Genomic DNA, 22,154 nt, shown 5'->3' on the forward strand with positions numbered 1-22,154 from the left:
GTGGAGTCACAAGGTGCCCCTGGCACCCCAGATGGGATCCTGGAGTCACGTCCCTTATATCCAGATATTGAGACACTGGGGTGTGACAAGAACCTCGGGAATAGGGACACATCAGACGAGGTACAGGCCCCTTTAATAAAAATAGAAGGGGAAGTAATAGATGTAGAGACCCCTCTGGAGTTCAAGAAAATAGAAAAGGAGTTAGAGATACAGAAATGGAACATGAAAAAGGTTCAGGATAACATTAAAAACTTAAACAGAGATATTAATGTGCTGGGGCAGATCAGTGAGGATCAAAAAGAATTAATGGTAGGTGTATTGAAGGAAGTGGAAAAGATAACTACAACACTGTCAGGAGAAATTAAAGCTGAAGGAATGGTAATAGGAGTAAAGGACGAAAAGTGTAGTACAGATGAGGAAACGAGATACGATCCACCATGGGAGGAAAGTAAAAGGAAAAGACTCGGGAGGGAGAAAAATAGACATGCCTACCTGGACATAGTTAGAACAAAAGAGAAAGATGTGAAACAACTAAACTATGGCCGAAAAGATTATCTTAGAGATGAACGTGACCAATATACCTTTGACCCTGAGACATTGGAAGCTGATAGGGACAGTGACAGTGACGAAGAAGAGTCAGAACAAGGTGGGATAAATAAATGCATGCCAAGAGTAAAGAAGGAGCAGAAATCCCCAAAATTGAGATATCAATGCCCATTACTGATCACGGGACGGGGAACTCAAAAATATTTACCCTGGTCACGAATGGACTTAGAGAGTTTAATGAAAAAACTACCTCCGTTGAGTAATGGGGCTAGTCCATGGATTTCTTGTTTTGAGCGAGAAACCTGCCAAGAACAATTAGCACTCGCAGATGTCAGAACTATCATGATAAAATTAAAGGCAGAAGGGGCCCTGAAGCAAATAGAGAGAATTGTAAGAAGCAGTAAATTGGGGGATGAAATAGAATTTAACCCACTTCGGAATAAATTTTGGGAAGCACTTAGAGAAACATTTCCTACACCCTATAGTTTGGATGCCTTGGTAACCCTTCAACTAAAGGAAGGAGAGACTGCACACGAGTATTTCACTCGAGCATGGGACTTATGGGAAACAGGGACTGGAGAAAGACCCGACCACAGCCCCTTAGAAAGGGCTCACTTTCGTAATGGGATAATAAACGGACTACCTGCTACGGTTCAAGCAAAATTAAGGGACATTGTGGGATTAGAGACAATGTCAGAGGATTTGTGGAAAAGACACCTGACACATGCAATCAAACGACATCGTCAATCAGAGCATGCTAAGTCAGAAAGTGCGTCCCAGAAGGAGGTGGACAAAACAACCGATAAATTGGTGAGAGCCATAGAACATATAGGGGTTAAATTAGCGGCCCAACAGATAGTCCCACAGGTCATGGGGCCAGTGATAAATCCGGGACCCCAATTAAGAAATGGTTGGGAAAGACAGCTAGGTACAATGTATAGAGGGGAACATGTAGTATGCTGGTACTGCCAAAATCCTGGACACTACCAGCGGAACTGTCCGGAGGCTGGGAGAGCAAGGGGAAAAAGATTACCCTCTATTAGAGGCTATCGGGGAAGAGGAGGAAACTTAAGAGGACAAGCAAGGGGTAGGGGTGGACACATTGATGGGCCCCAGAGAATCGGGGGGTGGCAGAGTGATCAACAAGTCCAGGCACCTCAGTGTAATGACTATATTGAGGAAGGTGCTGAATTTGATTATTGAAGGTGCCCAGGAGAATCAAAAATCACGCCTCCCTGGGAGCCACCAAAAATTTGGGGGACGGTAAATGGAGAAAAAATTGAATTTATGGTTGACACAGGGGCAGCAGTTACGACAGTGATTAAAAAACCCCCAGGGAGCACATTTTCGGGCAAAACATTATCTACAATAGGATTCTCCGGGATAAGGGAAACACAGCCCTATACAGATAACATCGACATGACATTTGGACGACAAAGGGTTAAAACGCCTGTCCTGGTTGTGCCAAGTTGCCCCATTAATTTATTAGCAAGGGACATTCTTACCAAACTAGGAATAACCATACAATGTTCTGAGAAGGGCCTTCGGTTAACATACCCAGGGGATACAATAAGAAGGGGAGGACAGTTTATAGTAATGACCCCATCTAACGCTTCAGAAGACTCTGTGGAGGTTAGTATTTTCTGGAGTCGGCTACTGTATGATGAACCAGGCCCAGGGCTGATTAAACAGTTTTTTGAGTGGAGGGCCAGTATTCCTCGGTATGGGGATTACCATTATCCACTAGATCCTATGCATGTTACATTAAACTACACCATCCACCCGGACCAGGAATATGAGGAGAGGTGGGACTCTCTAAAAGAAGGGAAGACAGAAACGATACATTGTCCATTTATCTTTGTAGGTAAGGAGGGAATAGCTGCTATGGTTGTCATGACAGAAGAACAAATGGAGTGGTTCTGCTTAGGAGTAGAAAGTGTGCCTCATGTGACCTTGGGTATTGCCAAAGATCATCACGCTCGACAGCTGGGTCCGATGGTAAAGGAAGCGATAGGGTGTGAATACAGGCAGACAGAAATCCCGGGATATTCCACCTCGGAGGGAGGAAAATTTGTCAGACTGAATATTGAAGCATGGGACCAGGTAGTGAATGAGAAAGTAGAAAGAGACCGAGCCATAGAAGGAGAAAATATTGATCACAGAGACTCAGACAAATATCTTTCTAATCTGAGTCCACATATATGGACAACGGGGCCCTATGATGTGGGAGTAATAAAAGGAGAGGTATTTCTAGAATTGGCCAACCCCGGGCAGAAACCAATATGGAGAAAACAATACCGCTTGTCGCCCAGTCAGGAGGAGGGTATTAAAGGAACGATAGAAGGGTTAATGGAGTCAGGGGTTTTAAGGGCGGCACCTGACAGTATGTGGAACACGCCCATCATGCCTGTTCCCAAACCGGGTAGAAAAGACTGGAGGATGGTACACGACCTCCGGGAGATTAACTTGGCTACCAAGACCATCGGGAGACCAGTCCCAGACCCATATGTAGCACTTAGGGCTCTGAGTCCGGAGCACGAATACTATACTGTCATTGATCTGGCAAACGCATTCTTCTGCTTGAATTTAGCTGAGGAATGGCAAGACTGGTTAACTTTCACTTACCAAGCACATCGGTACACATACACTAGATTACCTCAGGGTTATAAGGACAGTCCAGGACTGTTCAATCAGGCCCTTAGCGAAATCCTAATGAAATTAAAGCTCCCGGAAGATGTTACACTGATTCAGTATGTAGACAACCTACTATTAGCAGGGAAAACGCCACATGGGTGCCTGACAGGGCAGCCAAACAGGTTACTGGTTATCATGAACATATACAGGGGATGATTTTGAGGTCCCATAACAAAAAAAATGAATCTGAAACTAAGGAGACTTGTAGCAGATTGAATGACTACACAGATGAGTTTTGTGGAGGAAGAGTGCTGTACAACTGGCTCCCCGCTAACTGGGATGGTCGGTGTGCTCTAGTAACCCTTAATGCGCCAGTGCTGATTGTCAAAAGGCAGAAGGGAGACGAGGATTCCCTAGAATTGCGCCACACAGAGAGTTGGCTGTGGAGAAAAAGGAGGAGTGTTGGACTCTTGGGGCCGGGAGGAAGGAACCCTGATGGGGTATGGATTGATGCCATTGGCCAAGCCCGGAATATTCCGGACGAATTTAAATTAGCCGATGAGATTGCAGCTGGGTTTGAAAGCTTTCCTGTTTTTAGTGCAATTTTTCCCATCACTGTAAATAAGAATGTTAATAGGATCAACCTTATTCACTATAATGTCCAGCGCCTTGCAAATTTGACCAGGGACGTTGTTGAGGCAATACATCAACAACTGTCAGAAACTTCCCTTATGACACTTCAGAATAGGATAGTGATTGATATGGTCCTGGCAGAGAAAGGTGGAGTGTGTGCTATGTTTGGAGATCTATGCTGCACTTCTATCTCTAATAACACAGGGCCAGATGGATCACTCACTAAGGGGTTAACGAAACTTAGGGCATTGGCGAAAGAATTAAAAGCCCAGTCTGGAGTCTCCAATCCTGTTTTATCCTGGTTACAGGGAGTGTTTGGGAGATGGAGCACATTGTTAGGACAACTTTTGCTGGGTTTGTTCATTTCTGTATCAATTTTTATCACTTGTGGCTGTTGTTGTATTCCATGCATTCGAACGCTGGTCACGAGGACCATAGAGAGAGCCTTTGCTGACCGTGATGAACTGCCTCCGAAATATCAAGCTGTGCAGGCTGTGGAGCAAGACTATCTCACATTACAGGAGGCGGAGAAAGTTGCTGAGATCGATCTGGAGTCTGAAGGGGAATGTGATGGGAAGGAGGGATTGTGAATTAGATTTACACATATAATTTTAACCTTGCTTGTAACCTAAATATTATAACCTTGATTGTAGAACAAATATTATAACATTGATTGTAACACAAACATTATTAATCAGATTGTAGACCATATGTTAACTTGGGTATTTACTAATGTACGGGGGGTTAGCTAGTTTTTTGCTTGGGGGCAAATGGGATGAAACTTGTAAACGGGCAATGGGATCGGGGTGACGGATGGGGGGGTGTACGCAAAGGAGGGTTGGGGGAGCCCTCGCCCACCAGCCGAACTACCCTGTGAACAGAACCCGTATAGAGCTTGGCAATAATAGGCGAACTAATGTAACGCGGTGGTAGCATAGTCAGGGCGAGATTGTCCTCTAAAGAGGACAAAGGAGGGATTGTAAGGTAAAGCATCATGAGATGGGAATGTGTAGGGAGTTACCCTGTACAGGGCAGTAACAAGAAGGGGAGGTGTCCTTGTACTCCTGTTAGGTAAAACATCATGAGATGGGAATGTACAGGGCTGTAACAAGATGTGAATGCATCCTTGTACTTACAAGATAAGAGAGACATTGATGGATTGAGAGGCAGGAAGCTAGCAGGGAAAGGACAGCAACAGTTTTAGTCATTGGACAAGTAATGATATGATGATGTTCTAAGCACATATCCAAGGGTATAAAAAATCGCCATTTTGCTGATAACGGCAGAATGCATTCTCCGACTAACATGGTTAGTCGCAAGTGTTACAATCCGGTAATAAAGAACAAAGAACCCTGATTTCGACTCAGTCTGGTGTTTGTCTCACTCATTCATGAACAAAGCAGACCTAACACCTGCTAAAAGTCCCTCCGCTTTCTCTTTGTTCAGCTTGATCTGCTATACATTTCTATCATTTTATTCTAAATTTCAGTTTTCCAGCACATTCTCTTTGCATAAATTTTTGATGCTTAAGAATGAGTTTTTTTTTTTACATCCACTAAGTGACAGGAAAATAACATTTTGTAAATCTACTCTTGGTGGGGAGAGAGGGGTGGATGTGTGGAGAGACTGGGGAAGGGAGAGGCGAGGATGATCCAAATTTACGACTGACAGCTTAAGGGTCACTAATCCAATAACTAAAGAAAAGCTTCTTTACCAAAAATTGATTCTTGGTAAACAGTATAGATTCACTTAATGGGAATTGCGAGGAATAAAGCATGATTAATGAAGTTGGTTGAAGGATAAATAGGACAGACCAATTGGGCTGAACAGCAGGATTGTGGGTAAATTCTATACATTTCAGTATTGTCAATGTGAAAGTTTCAGCAAAGCATTGATGTTGTATTTAAAATTCAACTCTACTCTGAATACAAGTCCTTATGCCCTGATCCTTAATTATTCTATGATTAAATGTAATTTTCAACATGTTCAATAACTGGGTAATTATCTATTTTGAACATTGCTGAAAAATGTAAAAGTCTAAAACAGAGAGACTTTTTTAGCTCCAATTGTTTCATAATCCCAAAAAACTGCAACAATGCCTCTCCCCCAAACTGAATTATAATAACTACTGTGTTTGTCAATATGAAAAACTTGATGACAGATGGCTCCAAAAAAGTAATTAAATTTCTGCCAAAGCAAATACCTTCTGGTCACATTAGTAATGATATGTGACTACAATTAGAAAGGACTCCCATCCATTGATTGTTCAGTTTTCATATCCTGAAGACAGTAGTGTCATAAACTATCTCAAGACACTTTGGTGAAGGCACATCCCCCCCCCCCACCCCATTCATTAATGATATTTAGAACCACCAACAGTGAAGAAATGTCAATTTCCAAGACAGTATGATTTGAAAGTTTCCATGTCTCTTAATTATATATGTGATAGATATCATGAATTTGGATTTTTACAGAAACCATAGTGAAAAGCAGCAGTGCATTTCATGGATGATTTACACAGTACAGCAACAGTGGAGGTAATGAATGTTTGACATTGTCGATGAGGTATGATTCAAGTGAGCAACTGAACCCTGTCAGGCTTCACCAGTTGTTGGAGCTACTTTCGAATATAGAAATCTACATCACAGTACAGGCCCTTCAGCCCAGTGTTATGCTGACCCAATCACCTACTGTAACAACTGTCCAGAAATTCTCAACTGCATAACCCTCCATTTTTTTTCTCTGTTCCATGTATCTATCTAATAGGCTCTTAAAAGATCCTATTGTACTTGGCTCCATCACTGTTGCCGGTAGTGCATTCCATGTACTCACCACTCTATGTGGAAAAACTTGCCTCTTACATCTCCTCTGTACTTACTCTAGAGCACCTTAAAAACATGCCCCCACATGTTAGTTATTTCAGCCCTGGGAAAAAGGCTCTGCCATCTGCACCATCAATGCTTCTCATCATTTTGTACACCTCTTCATTCTCGTTTCTCCAGGAGAAAAAGAAACAAGTTCACTCAACCTATCCTCATAAGGCATGCTCTCCAATCTAGGCAGTATAATTGTAAATTTCCTCTACCTTCTCTCTATAGTATTCACATTCTTTATGTAGCGAGGTGACCAAGTGGGTTCTAACTAAGATCTTGCACAGCTTCAACATTAAATCACAGCTCTTGAATTTGATCCCAACAGAACATGTGCCTTCTTATAACACTATCAATCCATGCAGCTTAGAGTGCCCGATAAGCACAGACCCCAAGTTCCCTTGGTTTTCCACACTGCTCAGAGTCCTCCCATTATCATTGTATTCTGCCTTCAAATTTGACCTATCAAAATGAACCACACTTTTCTAGGTTAAACTCCATATGACACTTCACAGCTGAGCTTTGCATCCTATCAATATTACTTTGTAACATCTGGCAACCCTCGAGATGATCCACAAACCTACTAACCCACTCTTCCACTTACTCATGGAAAAAAACCACAAAGAGGAGGAGACCCAGAACAGATCCCTGTAGAAAACCACTGGCCACTGACCTCCATGCAGAATGTAAACCACCTGCAACTATCCTCTGCCTTCTCTGGGCAAGCCAATTCTGTATTCCCAAAACAAGGCCTCCTTGGATTCCATACCTTTTTGAAGAGTTCTGCATGGGGAACCTTATCAAATGCCTTACTGAAATCAATATACACAACATACACTACTTTACCTTCAAGAATGTGCTTTGTTACATCCTCAAACAACTGAATCAGGCTTGTGAGTCACTATCTCCCCCGATGACACCATGCTGACTATCCCTAATCAGATTATGTCTCTCTAAAGTGTAACTCCTGTCTCTCTCTGGATCTTCTTCAACTGCTTGTCCACCACTGAAGTAAGATTCACTGATTTATAATTTTCTTGAGTTATCTCTACTCACTTTTTTGAAATGGGGAACAACATTTCCAACTCTTCAGTGCTTTTCCTGGCCTTAGTGTTGATGCAAAGATCATTGCCAGTGGCTCAGCAATCTCCCATGCTTCCCACAGCAGCCTTGGGTAAATCTTGTCTCGTCCTGGCAACTTGTCAAATGCCATGCTTTTCAAAAGCTCAAATTTCATGTCAATATGCACAAACGTTTAAGTCCGGGATAACGGAGACTGAAAAAGTCAATGTTAATGCCATCTGGTTGGAGTGCCCAGACAGAATATTAGGTGCTGTTCCTCCAATTTCTGAGTAGCCTCGGTGCACAAAGCCATGGACAGACATGTTGGTGTGGGAATGGAGGGTGGAATTAAAATGGTTGGCCACTGGGAAGTTCCTGTTATTGCAGCGGACAGAGCAAATGTGCGAATGAAATGATCTCCCACCTTTTCCTTCTCCATTCAGAGAGCCAGTTTCCATTAGGCTTCTCCCGTTTCTCTATGCCTCTGTCTTCTTTCCTCCAGCTCCCACTGCCCTCCTTCTCTATTCAGAGAGCTACCCATCCCCCTATCATCTCAGATTTTTTCTCTTCTGCGCTCTCACCTATGTCTACCTCTGACATCTTTCCTGTTGGTCTGTTCTCTTCATGTTCCTCTTCCCCTCACCTGTTTTTTTGCTCATACCATGATGAAAGCCTTAGGCCCAAAACATTGGTTATATCCCTTTGCTTCCTAAAAATGCTGTGTGACATGCTGAGTTAAGAGAATTGGTTAAGAGATAGGAAACAAAGGGTTGGAGTAAATGGGTCTTTTTCAGAATGGCAGGATGTGACGAGTGGAGTGCCTCAGGGATCGGTGTTGGGTCCTCAGTTGTTTGTAATTTATGTTAATGATTTCGATGAGGGGATTATAAATAACATGAGCAAATTTGCAGATGACACTAAACTGGGTGGCGGTGTGGGGTGTGAGGAGGATGTAAGGAAAATGCAGAGGGACTTGGACAGGCTGGAGGAGTGGGCGGCTAAATGGAAGATGAATTTCAATGTGAACAAATGTGAGGTTATTCATTTTGGGGGAAGTAATAGGAAAGCTGAGTATTATTTAAATGGAGACAAGCTAGGGAGTGGGGAAGTGCAAATGGATCTGGGTGTACTTGTTCACCGGTCACTGAAGGCTAGCATGCAGGTTCAGAAAGCTGTGAAGAAGGCAAATGGAATGTTGGCTTTCATAAAGAGGGGATTGGAGTATAGGAACAGAGACGCCCTTCTGCAGTTATACAGGGCCCTGGTGAGACCCCACCTGGAGTATTGCGTCCAGTTCTGGTCTCCAAACTTGAGGAAGGACATACTAGCTATAGAGGGTGTGCAGCACAGATTTACAAGGTTAGTTCCAGGGAAGGCAGGCTTGTCATATGCAGCAAGGCTAGAAAAACTGGACTTGTATCCATTGGAGTTTAGAAGGATGAGGGGGGACATGATTGAGGTATACAAAATCATCAGGGGGATAGACAAGGTGAAGTCTGATTACTTGTTCCCAATGATGGGGGAGATGAGGACTAGAGGGCATAGTTTAAGAATACAGGGTAGGCCCTTTAGGACGGAGATGAGAAAGCATTTTTTTACCCAGAGAAGTGTGAATCTGTGGAATGCTCTGCCACAGAGGGTGGAAGAGGCGGATTCGCTGACTATGTTCAAAAGAGAGTTAGATAAGACTCTTGTGGGTAACGGAGTTAAGGGTTATGGGGATAAGGCTGGAAAGGGGTACTGATGGTAATGATCAGCCATGATCTAAAATGGCGGTGCTGGCCTGATGGGCCAAATGGCCTACTCCAGCTCCTATTGTCTATTGTTTGTCCAGCACTTTCTTTATTGCACTACCATCACAGTGTCTGCAGACATTCCTGTTCAGTTGCTATGAAGAGACCTTTCAGAAAAAAGAGCATAGTCTACAATTTATGCCTTGTGGAAGGTAGAAAGACTGCACCCAATAAGGAGTTGGTGGTGTTTGTCACACAAGATTAATCCAATATATATTTGTGCATACATGTTTGTCTGTTGTGTTACGAGCCCAGAGGACCCCAAAACCCAGCAGCAATAGATATTCACCAAGGCAAATGGCTACTTAAACAAAAGTTGCTTTTAATTATCTTTAAACATGCAAATAGAATCACACTTTAACTTATCACTATTAACTTAACTCCCTTCTAATTCTAAGTGCACATGTATGTAATGTGTGTAAGTTCAGAAAAGTTATTTGGTTCAGTCTAATCTCACTTCTCATTCCTCCAGGTTCACTGGTTGCAGGCAATTCTTATACTGTGCATAGAATTTAACATTTATAAAGTTCACCAGGCTTTGGGTGCTTGAAAGGTAAATGGTTACCACTCAGGAAGGTTCTTGTCATTTTTCAGAGAGAGATTTGTTGTACACTGTCACCCACAACTGATTCCTTTTTTAAATCAGCCATTTCAGTGTCTTGCCAAAGAAACGCCCCCTCAGGATTCTCCATATGATAACCTCTTTCTTTCAGGTCACCAGAGTTCAATTTCTTTCTCTTATTCCAAGTGAAAAAATAGACAGCCAGTCCTCTCCTCTTGCATGAACCACAAGGGATTTGACCAGGCTGAACTAAGCACTCACAACCTGTTTTCCAAATGAAGTTTTCCACAAGCTTGCCAGCTTTTCCTGTTCCAGTCCCTGCTGCTGACTGTAAAACTGTAGAACACACACACACACACACACAGCCTGTTTTACTCTCTCTGCTTGCAAAGACCCTCTTAGAACAGCAAGTTCCACTCCAGACAGAATGCGGCTCCGACAAGTTCTTTCATCTGTTGCCTTTTTGTAAGCAACAATCCATCAGTGAAGTCTCTTGGGCACTCTCCAAAGCTTTTGCAAAGGCTCTGAGGCCCCGATATGTCTAGCATTAGCAGAGCTCCAGTATTTTAAATAAGATCTGTTTTAAAGTGTTTGTATGTGACCTACACTAACAAACCTGCCCCAATTTATCTCCCAAAAACATATCAATATACTGTAACAGTAGTCCATCCAAATCAATATGGAGTATTCCAGTACTGTCCAAGGAGGTTCAGTAGGGGTAACATTTGATGCTGGATGTCATGACCACATTGAATTTAACCTTGAAGCTCATATAAAATTCATTTTTTTTGGAACTTGCACCAGCAACGCATCAATTAGTTACAGTGCTGTACATCAATGTACATCCAGAATAAAAACAAATGGCCAAACTCAGTTCAATATGGGCCCACATAGATAAAGGAGAAAGCAAAAGACAGCAGAGGAACATCAGTCTCGCCTCACTCTTGATGCTTCTAGACATGCAAGAAACAGGCAGCAGGAAACAGAATGGCAGTGATACGCCCATATCAGTATTCAGCCCTCCAGACAGGCAAGGGGCAGGCAGCGGGAAACAGAACAGCAACTTCAGCCCTGCCTCTGCTCAGGCCTCTGTCCAAACAAGGTGTTGGATGTTCAGTGTTGGAAGCCCAAACAGTATTTATGTAATTGCTCTAGGTGTAAAAAAAATAAGAATATTGTTTATTATGAAGCCCTTTGCTGAGAATTGTTTGTTTTGCCAGATATCATCTTTGTTTGAACTGTGTATCTCTGTTACAAAGAATATAAATGTGTTTGGGAAAATTATATTATTCAGAATTACGATGAAGTTTTTTGGGTATTTTGTTTCAACCATGTAGTCAACAATTGAATGTTTTATTTCCCGGGCAACTATCCTGCTAGTCTTAAATAAACTTTAGATCAAAAGCATTAAACTTTTCCCTTTGCAAACAGGAATGTAGCTGATAGTCTCCAGTTATGTGGTCAAACATTAGATAGGCTGGGACTCTCTTCAAAGGATGTTTACCCTAAATGAGCAGTCTAGAATCAGGATTCACAGTTTCAACATAAAAGTTGGGCCATTTACACATAAAAAGATGGTGCATCTTTGGAAGTGACTAACCTGGAGGATGGTGGAGGAGGAATTGATATCAAGTTATTAGAGAATCATGTATATGAGAATTGTACAGAAAAATGGTGTTGAGGTAGTCAATGAAATATAGCGAAGCACATTATTGGCATTTGCAACACAAGAGGAAATAGAAGACCAAGACAGATTTCCTTCCAAAATAATTAAATATAACTTGGAGATAATAGTAATGCACTGGCAACATCTTTTCTAAGCAATACAACTACAAACCTGACACGCACAAAGTCGTGACATAAACCTTTAATTATTAAGATTAATTATAATAATTGAGAAGCTAGCATTTTTGTTAATACTTCCATGGCAACCTTTATCCCAGTAATTTGGGGGGAAAATCTCTAGAAAGCTTAGATCACTGTGAACTCTATGCCTTTGCAATAAAAGCATTTAATGACACCAATAAGGATCAGAACACAGATTGTTTATTTTCCGTTGCAGAATATTTATGCATGAACTTGCATTTTAAAATCTTGTGATACAATGAAAACAAGGTGAGGATTATGTAATGTACTGAGAGCTATCCAAGTCTTTGGAGGGTGATGAAGTAAGGACAGAAAATGCTGAAAATACTGAGTGGATCAAATGCAACTGTGGAAAGGGAGCAAGAGTTAAATCTCAGATTAATTATCTTTCATCCAAACAGAATTTCTGTTTTTAGTTCAGATTTCCACTCTATTTTATTTTTTGACAAGGAACACAAAGGGTCTTATGGTTTAAAAGAGCAAAACTAGATACTTTCGATATAAATGATAACAACAAAAAGGATGGAAAGCCAATTCATTTGCCCAGAGTTCTGTGGAACATTTTATCACAAAATAAAGGTTCATTTTGTAGCTGGATTGATAAAGTAACACTAGATAAGCATTTAGTGATAAATTTGGGCATGGGGATAATGCTGTCTAATGAGTGACTGTGTAGAATAATACAATTTACTTTTGTACATTGTATTATTTCTTAGTTATTACCATATTTTGAACATAAGCTTTCCATCAATAGATTATTGGATGAATATAATTCCACTAATGCTTATATTCTTGGTCAACACAATCTCAAAATTTTGCAATTAGATTTACAATGAAACGTGCTTTTTAACATCTTGTGTGCTGTGACCAACAGATTATTCCTAAAAAAATCTTCCCCAGTTCTGATGAATTTTGAAGTACTTGAAGTGTCAACTTATTTTCTTTTTTCAGACATTACCTGATTCATTGAACATGCACAGAATGTTATGCTTCTATATCAGATTTCTAATATTTGCAGCAACATTTCATTTTTGAGTATTGATGTGTGAAATTGATTTAGTAAGACAAACGACTACCACAGAAACTTTGCAGAAACTGCAAACAAATAGTCCACAACTCTTCTTTATTAAGGATAATCCAACTAAATAAATATTTATAAAAATGTTTCTTGGACATCTTTAAGCATGGAGTTTAAAGGAAATTTTAATCAAATAGTTCCAGAAATAGAAACATTAATTTGTATTATGTTTTAGACATTGATCACTCAATTAATGGTTTTTACAAGAGCATTTTGTAAATTCAAAAGTCACCGACATTTTCCCAAATAGCTTGTGACCTACATTTTTCAGCAACATGGCTTAAGTTTCGGGTTGCACATGGACATTAACAGAGAGGATTATGAAGATATGTTATTTCCTAATTTGCTACCTTATTAGCATATTTTCAAAAGCAAAGCTGTTCATTTATTTTCAACATATCTATTAGTTTGTTTTAACGTTTACAACAGTTGTACAAATATTAAAAGCAGCTTTGTTACTTACCACGGTTAATGCTTTCCAGGTGGATTGGAAGGCCAGACTGAGCTGCAGTGATTAGTTTCAGTGCAATGTAAAACTGGCCACGACCAAAATAACCCAATTTCTTTGCACCACACAGGCTCATGATCTGAGAGGACCAAAGATTACATTAAAAAAGAAATGCTATGCAAGAGAACTCCACACACAAAAGAGTTTTACAAAATTATGCAAATAACATTTTGATTTGCATTTCCATTCATCTTAAACAGAGATGTAGCAGGAAATAAATTTTAAAAGTGCATGAGAATGCTGGAGTATTAATTCAATGTTTCATACTTTTAAGTTCAACATTTTCTTATTCTATATATTTTATTCTGAAAACAGCTCACATTTCATATTCACGTTTTCTCATTTTATACATTCTTGCAACCAATTCCTGCAGAGGTCATGAATCCACAATAACATAAAAAAAACAGTCACATCATAACCATGTCTCCTAAAACCAGCCCTGAAAACAAAAAGGGTGGACTGATTATGTGTCAAATAGCATGAATAAAAACTACATGGAATGCTTCCATGAGAACTGTCCATGGAAGAGTAAGGTTGTTATCTTCTTTCTGATTGAAAAATGTATTCCAAAACAGGGAAGATTTTTGTAAAAGAAAATATTCCCCAACTTGAATAATAAAAGATCTGCTGTTGATCATGCTATGAATTGGATTTCTCGGGTACTCTTTGTTTCAGATGAAGTAGGAAAATGCAATATCTGACCATAGAAACACAACCTGATGGGCCTCTAACTCACATGCATTCTACATAAAATTGAATTGCCACTCTATGGACAATTGAAGTCTTTTATTTCAAACCTTTTCTTAAATTTAAAACTCCATTTTGAATTCTGTAGAGTGCATTATATCTTTGCATTTTGTATTTTACTCCGATATAATTCAATACAGCTTTAATTAGGCCGTGAAATAATACTTCATGGGACCAATCCCAAAGAGAATAGGTAGGTTATTTACATTCAATCATCTTCTAGCCAAAACTTTCCACTGCTCACTATTCCAGTGATGCAAAGACTATCGGCATAAAGAAATAGCTGGTACTTTCTGATTACTGAAAATTTCTTATGTTACTTTTCTCTTGGGAAATAGAGTAACAGAGACAAAAGAGTACACATAGAGGTCCTTGGGCAATAGAGTGACATAGATAAAAGATTACAGAAATAGGCCCTTTGGACCACCGCGGCCCTGATAAATTGAAAAATCAAGGAAAAAAGCAAACAAATGCTGGAGAAACTCAGCAGATCAAACAGTGCCTTTATGTAGCAAAGGTAAAGATACATCACCAATGTTTTCGGCGTGAGCCCTTCACCTTTACTACATAAAGGCACTGTTTGACCTGCTGAGTTTCTCCAGCATTTGTGTGTTTTTTTCACTGAACTACGGTGTCAACAGAATCCTGCATTTTACCTCTGAAAAATCAAGGAAAATAAGTTTCAAATCAATCCAACTAGCTGCAGAACTTCTCAGGCACCAGCCATTTTTTGTACATACATCATCAAAAGTGGATACACAAAAATGGCTGGTCACCTCTCTGAGGCCAGGATCATCGAAGTAACCATCCATTCTGCCAGCAGAAAATTCCCCAAACCTGGATTCCTTTCTGGACTGCTGGAAATGATATTAGAAAGCATATAATTGCTCTATGGTGAACACCATGTTTGAGTCACATGAAACAAAAATCGACCCCCCCTCCCCCACCCAAGTCAAGTTCCAGGAATAATACATCATCTTATTTAACTATAGCTTCCACTTCTAGGGCTTGCAGGTACCTGGATACCCTGCATTGCTTCAATTGTTGTAATACAAGAGGAAAGCGCAGGGGTGACAGGCTTCTTATTGTTTTAAAGGACGAGTACATTAATGTACTTGTACTCTCCTGCAGATACTTCTAACACAACATTGTTCATAATTGTACTACTCAGCAAGACAATAATGAGATGCCGCTCTCAGACACTTTTATCCTCCTTTATTCCTCACATAAGCCTTTGTTATTTCATGGATTGCTTCTAACAGACTAGTAATTATTGCACCAACTCGCTGATCCTGCAACTCTTACACCCACAATCATCAAAATAGATTTCAATCTTTTCCACATTTCCAGCACTCATCAACAGTTGGTCCAATCACCATACTTTTGACAGCACATCTTCAGAACATGCAGACTTCCATACAATCACGTTGACTAATTCCATCAATTTTATCAACCTGTATGTTCTCTACTGAGATCTCCCACGCTACTGGAGCTGCTGTGAGTGAAGCAATATTGTAGAAAGTTGACTAGTATGAAGCACTATGGTTGTAATTCTACAAACATGATGCTTTTTCTCTTATCATCTTAATACACAAATGATGTATTTCGGGAGCCATGGAGTTACCCTGATTCTGGTCCACTATCTTTCATTCCCAGTCATTTTTTTGGAAATAGATTTCCTAAACACTGTGGAGGTAAATGGTTGTGTTCAAATTATTTCTTACTTTTAGATTATGACCTCATTATATATATATTAAAAAATCTGTCTTCCCTTTGAGCCCCACTAAGTGTGGAAGGAATTCCACAAACGTGAGGCTTTTTCTCTTTTATCAGCTATCACAATGTCCATCATAAAGCCAACACAGCTTTTTGTTTCGCTGCCGAGCCTGTGTGTGGTAGCTCTTTGTGATAGTCAGTCCGTGCTGTCAAGATAGAAAAATACACGGCAGAACCAGAGAGCATTCAACACAGATTTATTAAATTAGGCTCGTGGGAGTGAGACATATCAAGTTCAAGTAGACAGGGTCACCTTAGTCAATATCGATCTCACTCAAAGATCTTAGAGAAATGGTATAGTATATAAGGCATTTTTGGGAGGCATATCTCTTTGAATTTGTTTGAGACATGTTGTTATAATTCCTTGTTAACATGTTATTGAGTCCTCTCAAGAAATTTAAATCATTGATGTCAATCAGTTACCCATATTTACAATTAATATTGTTAAAGTTTCATGTCTTATAAACAGTTGAAGTAATATCTAGTGGGTTTGCTTTTAATATATATTGAACATCTGTGTACACGTGGTTTAAGTTTTAATTATCACATGCTAATCATTAGTTTGGAGAATTAATTGAATCTTTAAGAGACTCAAAGGAAATGAAACTTTTGATTAAAGTTGTAAGAGAACAGGGAACTTCATTGGCGCCTGATACTGGTATGTGAAACCTACACCTTTTGCATTAGCTGGCAGTTGTAAATGGTAGCCAGCTGTGGTTGCTGGGGAAAATGTTTATGAATGGCAACGCAGCTCTGTCAGGTTCTGTTACGTTGGTAAGTCCTGTCAACCTGTTTAACAATGCAAAATTTAAAGCTTCTTTGAATGGTTAGTTAAAATGCTAATCTAGTTGTCTGGGAAGAAGCTTGTGGGTTCGGTTTTCAATAAACATGACTGTAACTCCTTGCAAAGGTGAATTAAATTCAAGAGGATTCAGTATTAATAAACTTAAGAGATGCTTTTCCTTAATTGTTATTCCTGGATAACTCAAAAATACATCTTACAGATCAATTCAAATGATTGTTTCTTATGTTTTTATTAAAGAATTCTCGACTTAGTTTCATCTATTTGTGTTTTTTCTTTTTTGTGTGCTTAAATGTATACAAATAATTAGTTTGATGCTTTCTTCTCAGAAACTCTGTATGTAATCTCATATGTTAAACTCAATAAAAATATTTCAAAAAGAAAAATAGTATCTTTCACACGGGATGTCTGGACACAAACCTCTCTGAAGCACCAGGGATCCCAGATGAAGGAAAACCAAGTTGGCAACAATTCAACTGTTCACTAAATTCACTCATATTAGTTTCTTTTGCACAGGACCTTCCACCACATGAATTGAATGAAAGCACGGACAATCTCAGATGTTGCCGAATCCCTGTTTCAGTCAAGGGTCAGGCTAAGTCTATTTAAAACTAGATTTCAGAAGGGAGTTTAGAGTAAATTGGGATGAACAAATCAGTTACATAATATTTATTTTTTAAACAGATCACTAAATTTCCAGTGGACTGGACGAATCACTGAGATCAGAAATTAAGATGGTACCTTATTCCTAAAGGGCCAATTTCATATTCCCTTCCACATCCATATTTGAGGCTATAAATAAATGAGTGGATAAGAACATGGCAAATGCAGGACAATATGGAAAGAAATGTGTTGTTTCCACTTTGAAACATGTAATAGAAAAGTTAAATAAATGTTGAAAGGAAAGGGACTGGGCAGTGTTCATATTTAAAGGGACCATGGATATTTGTGTATTATTACTAAATACCAATAAGTCAGTGCATTAAGTGATTCTGATCACAAATAACATAAGGAAATTTGAGTTCAGGAGTAATCTTCATGCGATTGCACAGGACCTTGATGAGATGGCACCCAAGTATTGTGTATAATTTAGTCTTCTTACCAGAAAGGATGAACTTGCCAGAGGCGCCCCAGAAAAACCATATCAAATTGATTTCTGGGATGGCTGGTTTGTTGTATGAGAGAAAATGGAAATAGATCATGTCTGTATTCTTTGGGGTTTAGGAGAATGGGAGGACTTCTTGTTCAAATATGCAGGAAAATCTGTCATTCGGAACTCAAGCAAGCATCGGCCTCAAGCAATCTCCAAAAAAAAATACAGGTTTAAAATTGGCACACCTCACTGTTAGTTCGCCAATCACACAACATGTAATCTTAAGCAACTGAAAAATTCACTGATCTGGCATGTACCAATCCCCATAGGTGCCAGACACCAGGGGTTATATACGCAAATTGAAGTTATGCACTGAATACAGAAATGTCTTTTTCAGGAAACTTCTCATCTTTCTCAATCATATTAAACAGAAAAACAACCCAACCTTTATTTTTTTATATTTTATTTAAGAAATTTAAAAACAATATCAATGAATACATAGACAATAAAACTGCAAAAAAATGTGTGTGTGTGTATGTATATATATATATATGTATAGTGGGAAAAAAAATCTCAATACTACTAATGGAGCTTGGGGTTACCAACAGGATGGGCTTTCAGAGGGTCCCTCAAATTTTCAAACCAACATATTCTAAGTATGGGCTCCATATTTTTCCAAAAATATTGATATTTATTTTGTAAATTTAAAGTTATCTTCTCAACTGGAATACTGCCAACCTTTATTTTTTGTATGAACACTTGATGTACACAAAATGCCTATTCAGAAGAATTAAACCTTCCTTGTTCCACAAAAATAAAATATTAAATATTCTTGGTGGAAAATGGTGAATGGTCTGGGGAGGTTTGTAGTCATGGATACAAAGTTGGTCTCAACTTTACTCTGTATTAGTGAGCTCTCCCAGTACTTCAAATCACCCACCTGCATGATATAGGTTTTTGCGGTTTCAGAAGAAAACTGTATTAATTTCTTTATCAAACCTCCATTGGTGTTTTTACTGCTGGACATCATCAGCACATCTCACTTCCTGCCTTTTGCCCTCAACAACCCATCCATCACAACTTCACACCCCAATTTCCATTGGCATAGGATTCATCTTGAGGATTAATGATGAAGGCAGAAGCAAAGATGGAATTGAATACATGAAAAAAAAATGGGAAAAGGTCACGAGAATATGGTTGTAGCTATTTGCTCCTGTCAGGGATAAATTTGAGCATGAACTGGCTGGGGCCAATGACCTTTGTCACTATTCAAGCCTATTTGAATTTCAGTTCAAAAGATGATACAATCATGAAAGTAAAAAGAGAAAGTGCAGGAAATAGCATGTCAGTGCCATCAACAAATTTCTCATCAATGACCTTTCATCCGCAGCAGGAAAGGTTAGTGATGAAAACACGCAGAGATGCTGGAGGAACTCAGCCAGTCTCGCAGCATCCATAAGAGGTAAAGATATATTAACGATGTTTTGGGCCTGAGCCCTTCTTCAAGGAAGAAGCAAAGAACAGGAAGGTGTCAGAATAAAACAGACTGGCAACAGGAAGAGTCCAGACCAACAAAAGGTGTCAATTTGATAAAAGTGTAGTGAGAATTGATTTTGGCTCTGTGAAAGGGGGAGAGGGAGAGAATGAGAACACACACTGGAGGAAAGGCAACAAGGGGAAGAAGAGGGAGTGGCTTTAAATGAAAACTGGAGAAGTCAATGTTAATGCAATCTGGTTGGAGGGTGCCCAGATGGAAGATGAGATGTTGTTCCTCCAATTTGCCAGTGGTCTCAGTCTGGCAGTGCATGAGGCCATGGTTCACTCTGAAGTTAGTGATGAAACCGTTTGAAGTAGAGATGGAGTGGATAGTAACCTTTCCTGCCCTCCCATTCTTTCACTAGTTTCATTGTTTAAGCTCCCCTGCTTTCCACTTTATTGTCCTTTGGACTGCACTGTCTGACAAGCTACACTGGCAGAGTTGCACTCTGAGCCAGTACCTTTCTGGCCACCTGCTTGTCATATGCTCACCAAGCTCATGGATGCAAGGAATCTTTTGGATATTGTGATGGTAGACTACCTCCACTGGCTGAGCACTGCTGACTTCTTCCAGCACACTTGTACTGCTGAAAGAAGGCCCAGGGAAGGAATATTGTCTTTAACTCTCAGAGACAGAAAGGATGCAGGTAGCAAAGTCTCCTTGAGGGCCTGGTATATTAATTTACTTGCTTGGAAACTTAATAATAAATGTCACATCTTGAGAAATTAATAAGAAATGAAACCAGATGTTTCCCACTGCTTCCTTTCATTACCAATCACATCAAGGCAAGACAAGGATTACTTTGAAGCTGGATCAAAAGTGATCTGGTCCATTTAAAGAGAAGGGCAGCTCAAACACAGCTTCACTTTGATAACAGGCTTCTTTACTGTATCACCTGCAAATCATGGAGAATCAGACAAGGGAGATGCATTGCTATTTAAAGGGCAATTTTGAATAGGATAATTAAGTGGATCTCTTCATGCACTATCAAGAAGTGGTAATTCTGCCTTACCTGCATGGAAAAGAATCCAAGGTTATATGTCATGTCATGTACATATATCTGAACTTTGATCTTTGAAATGACAAGCTGGGGAAACCCAAAATATTGTCTCCAAACTGCACGAGTAATAATGCACCAGCTCAATACATTACAAAATAATTTTCTATACTGGATAAGATGGAAAGTGAATGGAAGAAAAGGGCGCAGAGGAGTGGACAATGTAGTAAAGGAATAAAGAAAGTTGCTTGGGCACATAATCAAGAAGGACTGTGGGGTTCAACCAGATTAATAGGGGCGATGATCAGGTACATAATGAAGGGTTGGATGTGGGAGATCTCTGGTGAATTGAGACCCAAGCAGAGAGATTTCCAGTTTGCAAAAGCATGCCCAGCTCAAAACCCTTTTATTTACTAATCTAATATATATATATATATGTGTATATGCATATATAATATATAAATATTCATATATATATGAGCTTGCAGGTGCCTCAGATTGAAGAGACTGCCATCCGTGCGGTACCGGATGTAAACAGCGTCTTCATTGTTGGGGTCTTTCATGGCTTGGTTCAGCATCATGCTGAAGAAGATTGAAAAGAGGGTTGGTGCGAGAACACAGCCTTGCTTCACGCCATTGTTAATGGAGAAGGGTTCAGAGAGCTCATTGCGGTATCTGACCCGACCTTGTTGGTTTTCGTGCAGTTGGATAATCATGTTGAGGAACTTTGGGGGACATCCGATGCGCTCTAGTATTTGCCAAAGCCCTTTCCTGCTCACGGTGTCGAAGGCTTTGGTGAGGTCAACAAAGGTGATGTAGAGTCCTTTGTTTTGTTCTCTGCACTTTTCTTGGAGCCAGCTCTTCAGCGCTTGACATCCTGCTTTGCGGAAACTGCCAAAGTGTTTGGCCTGGAAGTCAGCCTGAAGAAAACTGAGGTCCTCCATCAGCCAGCTCCCCACCATGACTACCAGCCCCCCCACATCTCCATCGGGCACACAAAACTCAAAACGGTCAACCAGTTTACCTATCTCGGCTGCACCATTTCATCAGATGCAAGGATCGACAATGAGATAGACAACAGACTCGCCAAGGCAAATAGCGCCTTTGGAAGACTACACAAAAGAGTCTGGAAAAACAACCAACTGAAAAACCTCACAAAGATAAGCGTATACAGAGCCGTTGTCATACCCACACTCCTGTTCGGCTCCGAATCATGGGTCCTACCGGCACCACCTACGGCTCCTAGAACGCTTCCACCAGCGTTGTCTCCGTTCCATCCTCAACATCCATTGGAGCGCTTTCATCCCTAACGTCGAAGTACTCGAGATGGCAGAGGTCGACAGCATCGAGTCCACGCTGCTGAAGATCCAGCTGCGCTGGATGGGTCACGTCTCCAGAATGGAGGACCATCGCTGAGGAACATGAGTCTCGCTTCACTGTTGATGCTTCCAGACACGCAAGGAGCAGGTAGCAGGAAAGAGAACAGCAGTGACACACCCCTCTCAGTGCTCAGGCCCCCAGACAGGCAAGGGGCAGGCAGCGGGAAACAGAACAGCAACACCAGGCCCGCCTCAATGCTCAGGTCTCCAGGCAAACAAGGAGCAGGTAGCAAAAAAATTGAAGAACAACGCATCACCTTGTATCCTGCTA

The 22,154-nt window shown here is 40.3% G+C and overlaps 1 protein-coding gene across 16 annotated transcripts in view; it reads right to left on the reverse strand.

Moving 5' to 3' along the window:
• The window catches only part of reps2 (RALBP1 associated Eps domain containing 2), a 185,784-nt gene that overhangs the window by 128,581 nt on the left and 35,049 nt on the right, over positions 1-22,154 (reverse strand). For all 16 annotated transcript variants that reach the window (XR_011341795.1, XR_011341796.1, XM_069889869.1 and 13 more), the window contains exon 2: positions 13,508-13,631. Coding sequence is in view for 14 of the 16 variants with exons in the window: in XM_069889869.1 (XP_069745970.1) it covers positions 13,508-13,631 (124 nt within the window). In the remaining 2 variants the exon portion in view is untranslated. The remainder of the gene's footprint in view (positions 1-13,507; positions 13,632-22,154) is intronic.

This window comes from Narcine bancroftii, chromosome 7, assembly GCF_036971445.1.
Source record: "Narcine bancroftii isolate sNarBan1 chromosome 7, sNarBan1.hap1, whole genome shotgun sequence".
NCBI classification, from domain to species: domain Eukaryota; kingdom Metazoa; phylum Chordata; class Chondrichthyes; order Torpediniformes; family Narcinidae; genus Narcine; species Narcine bancroftii.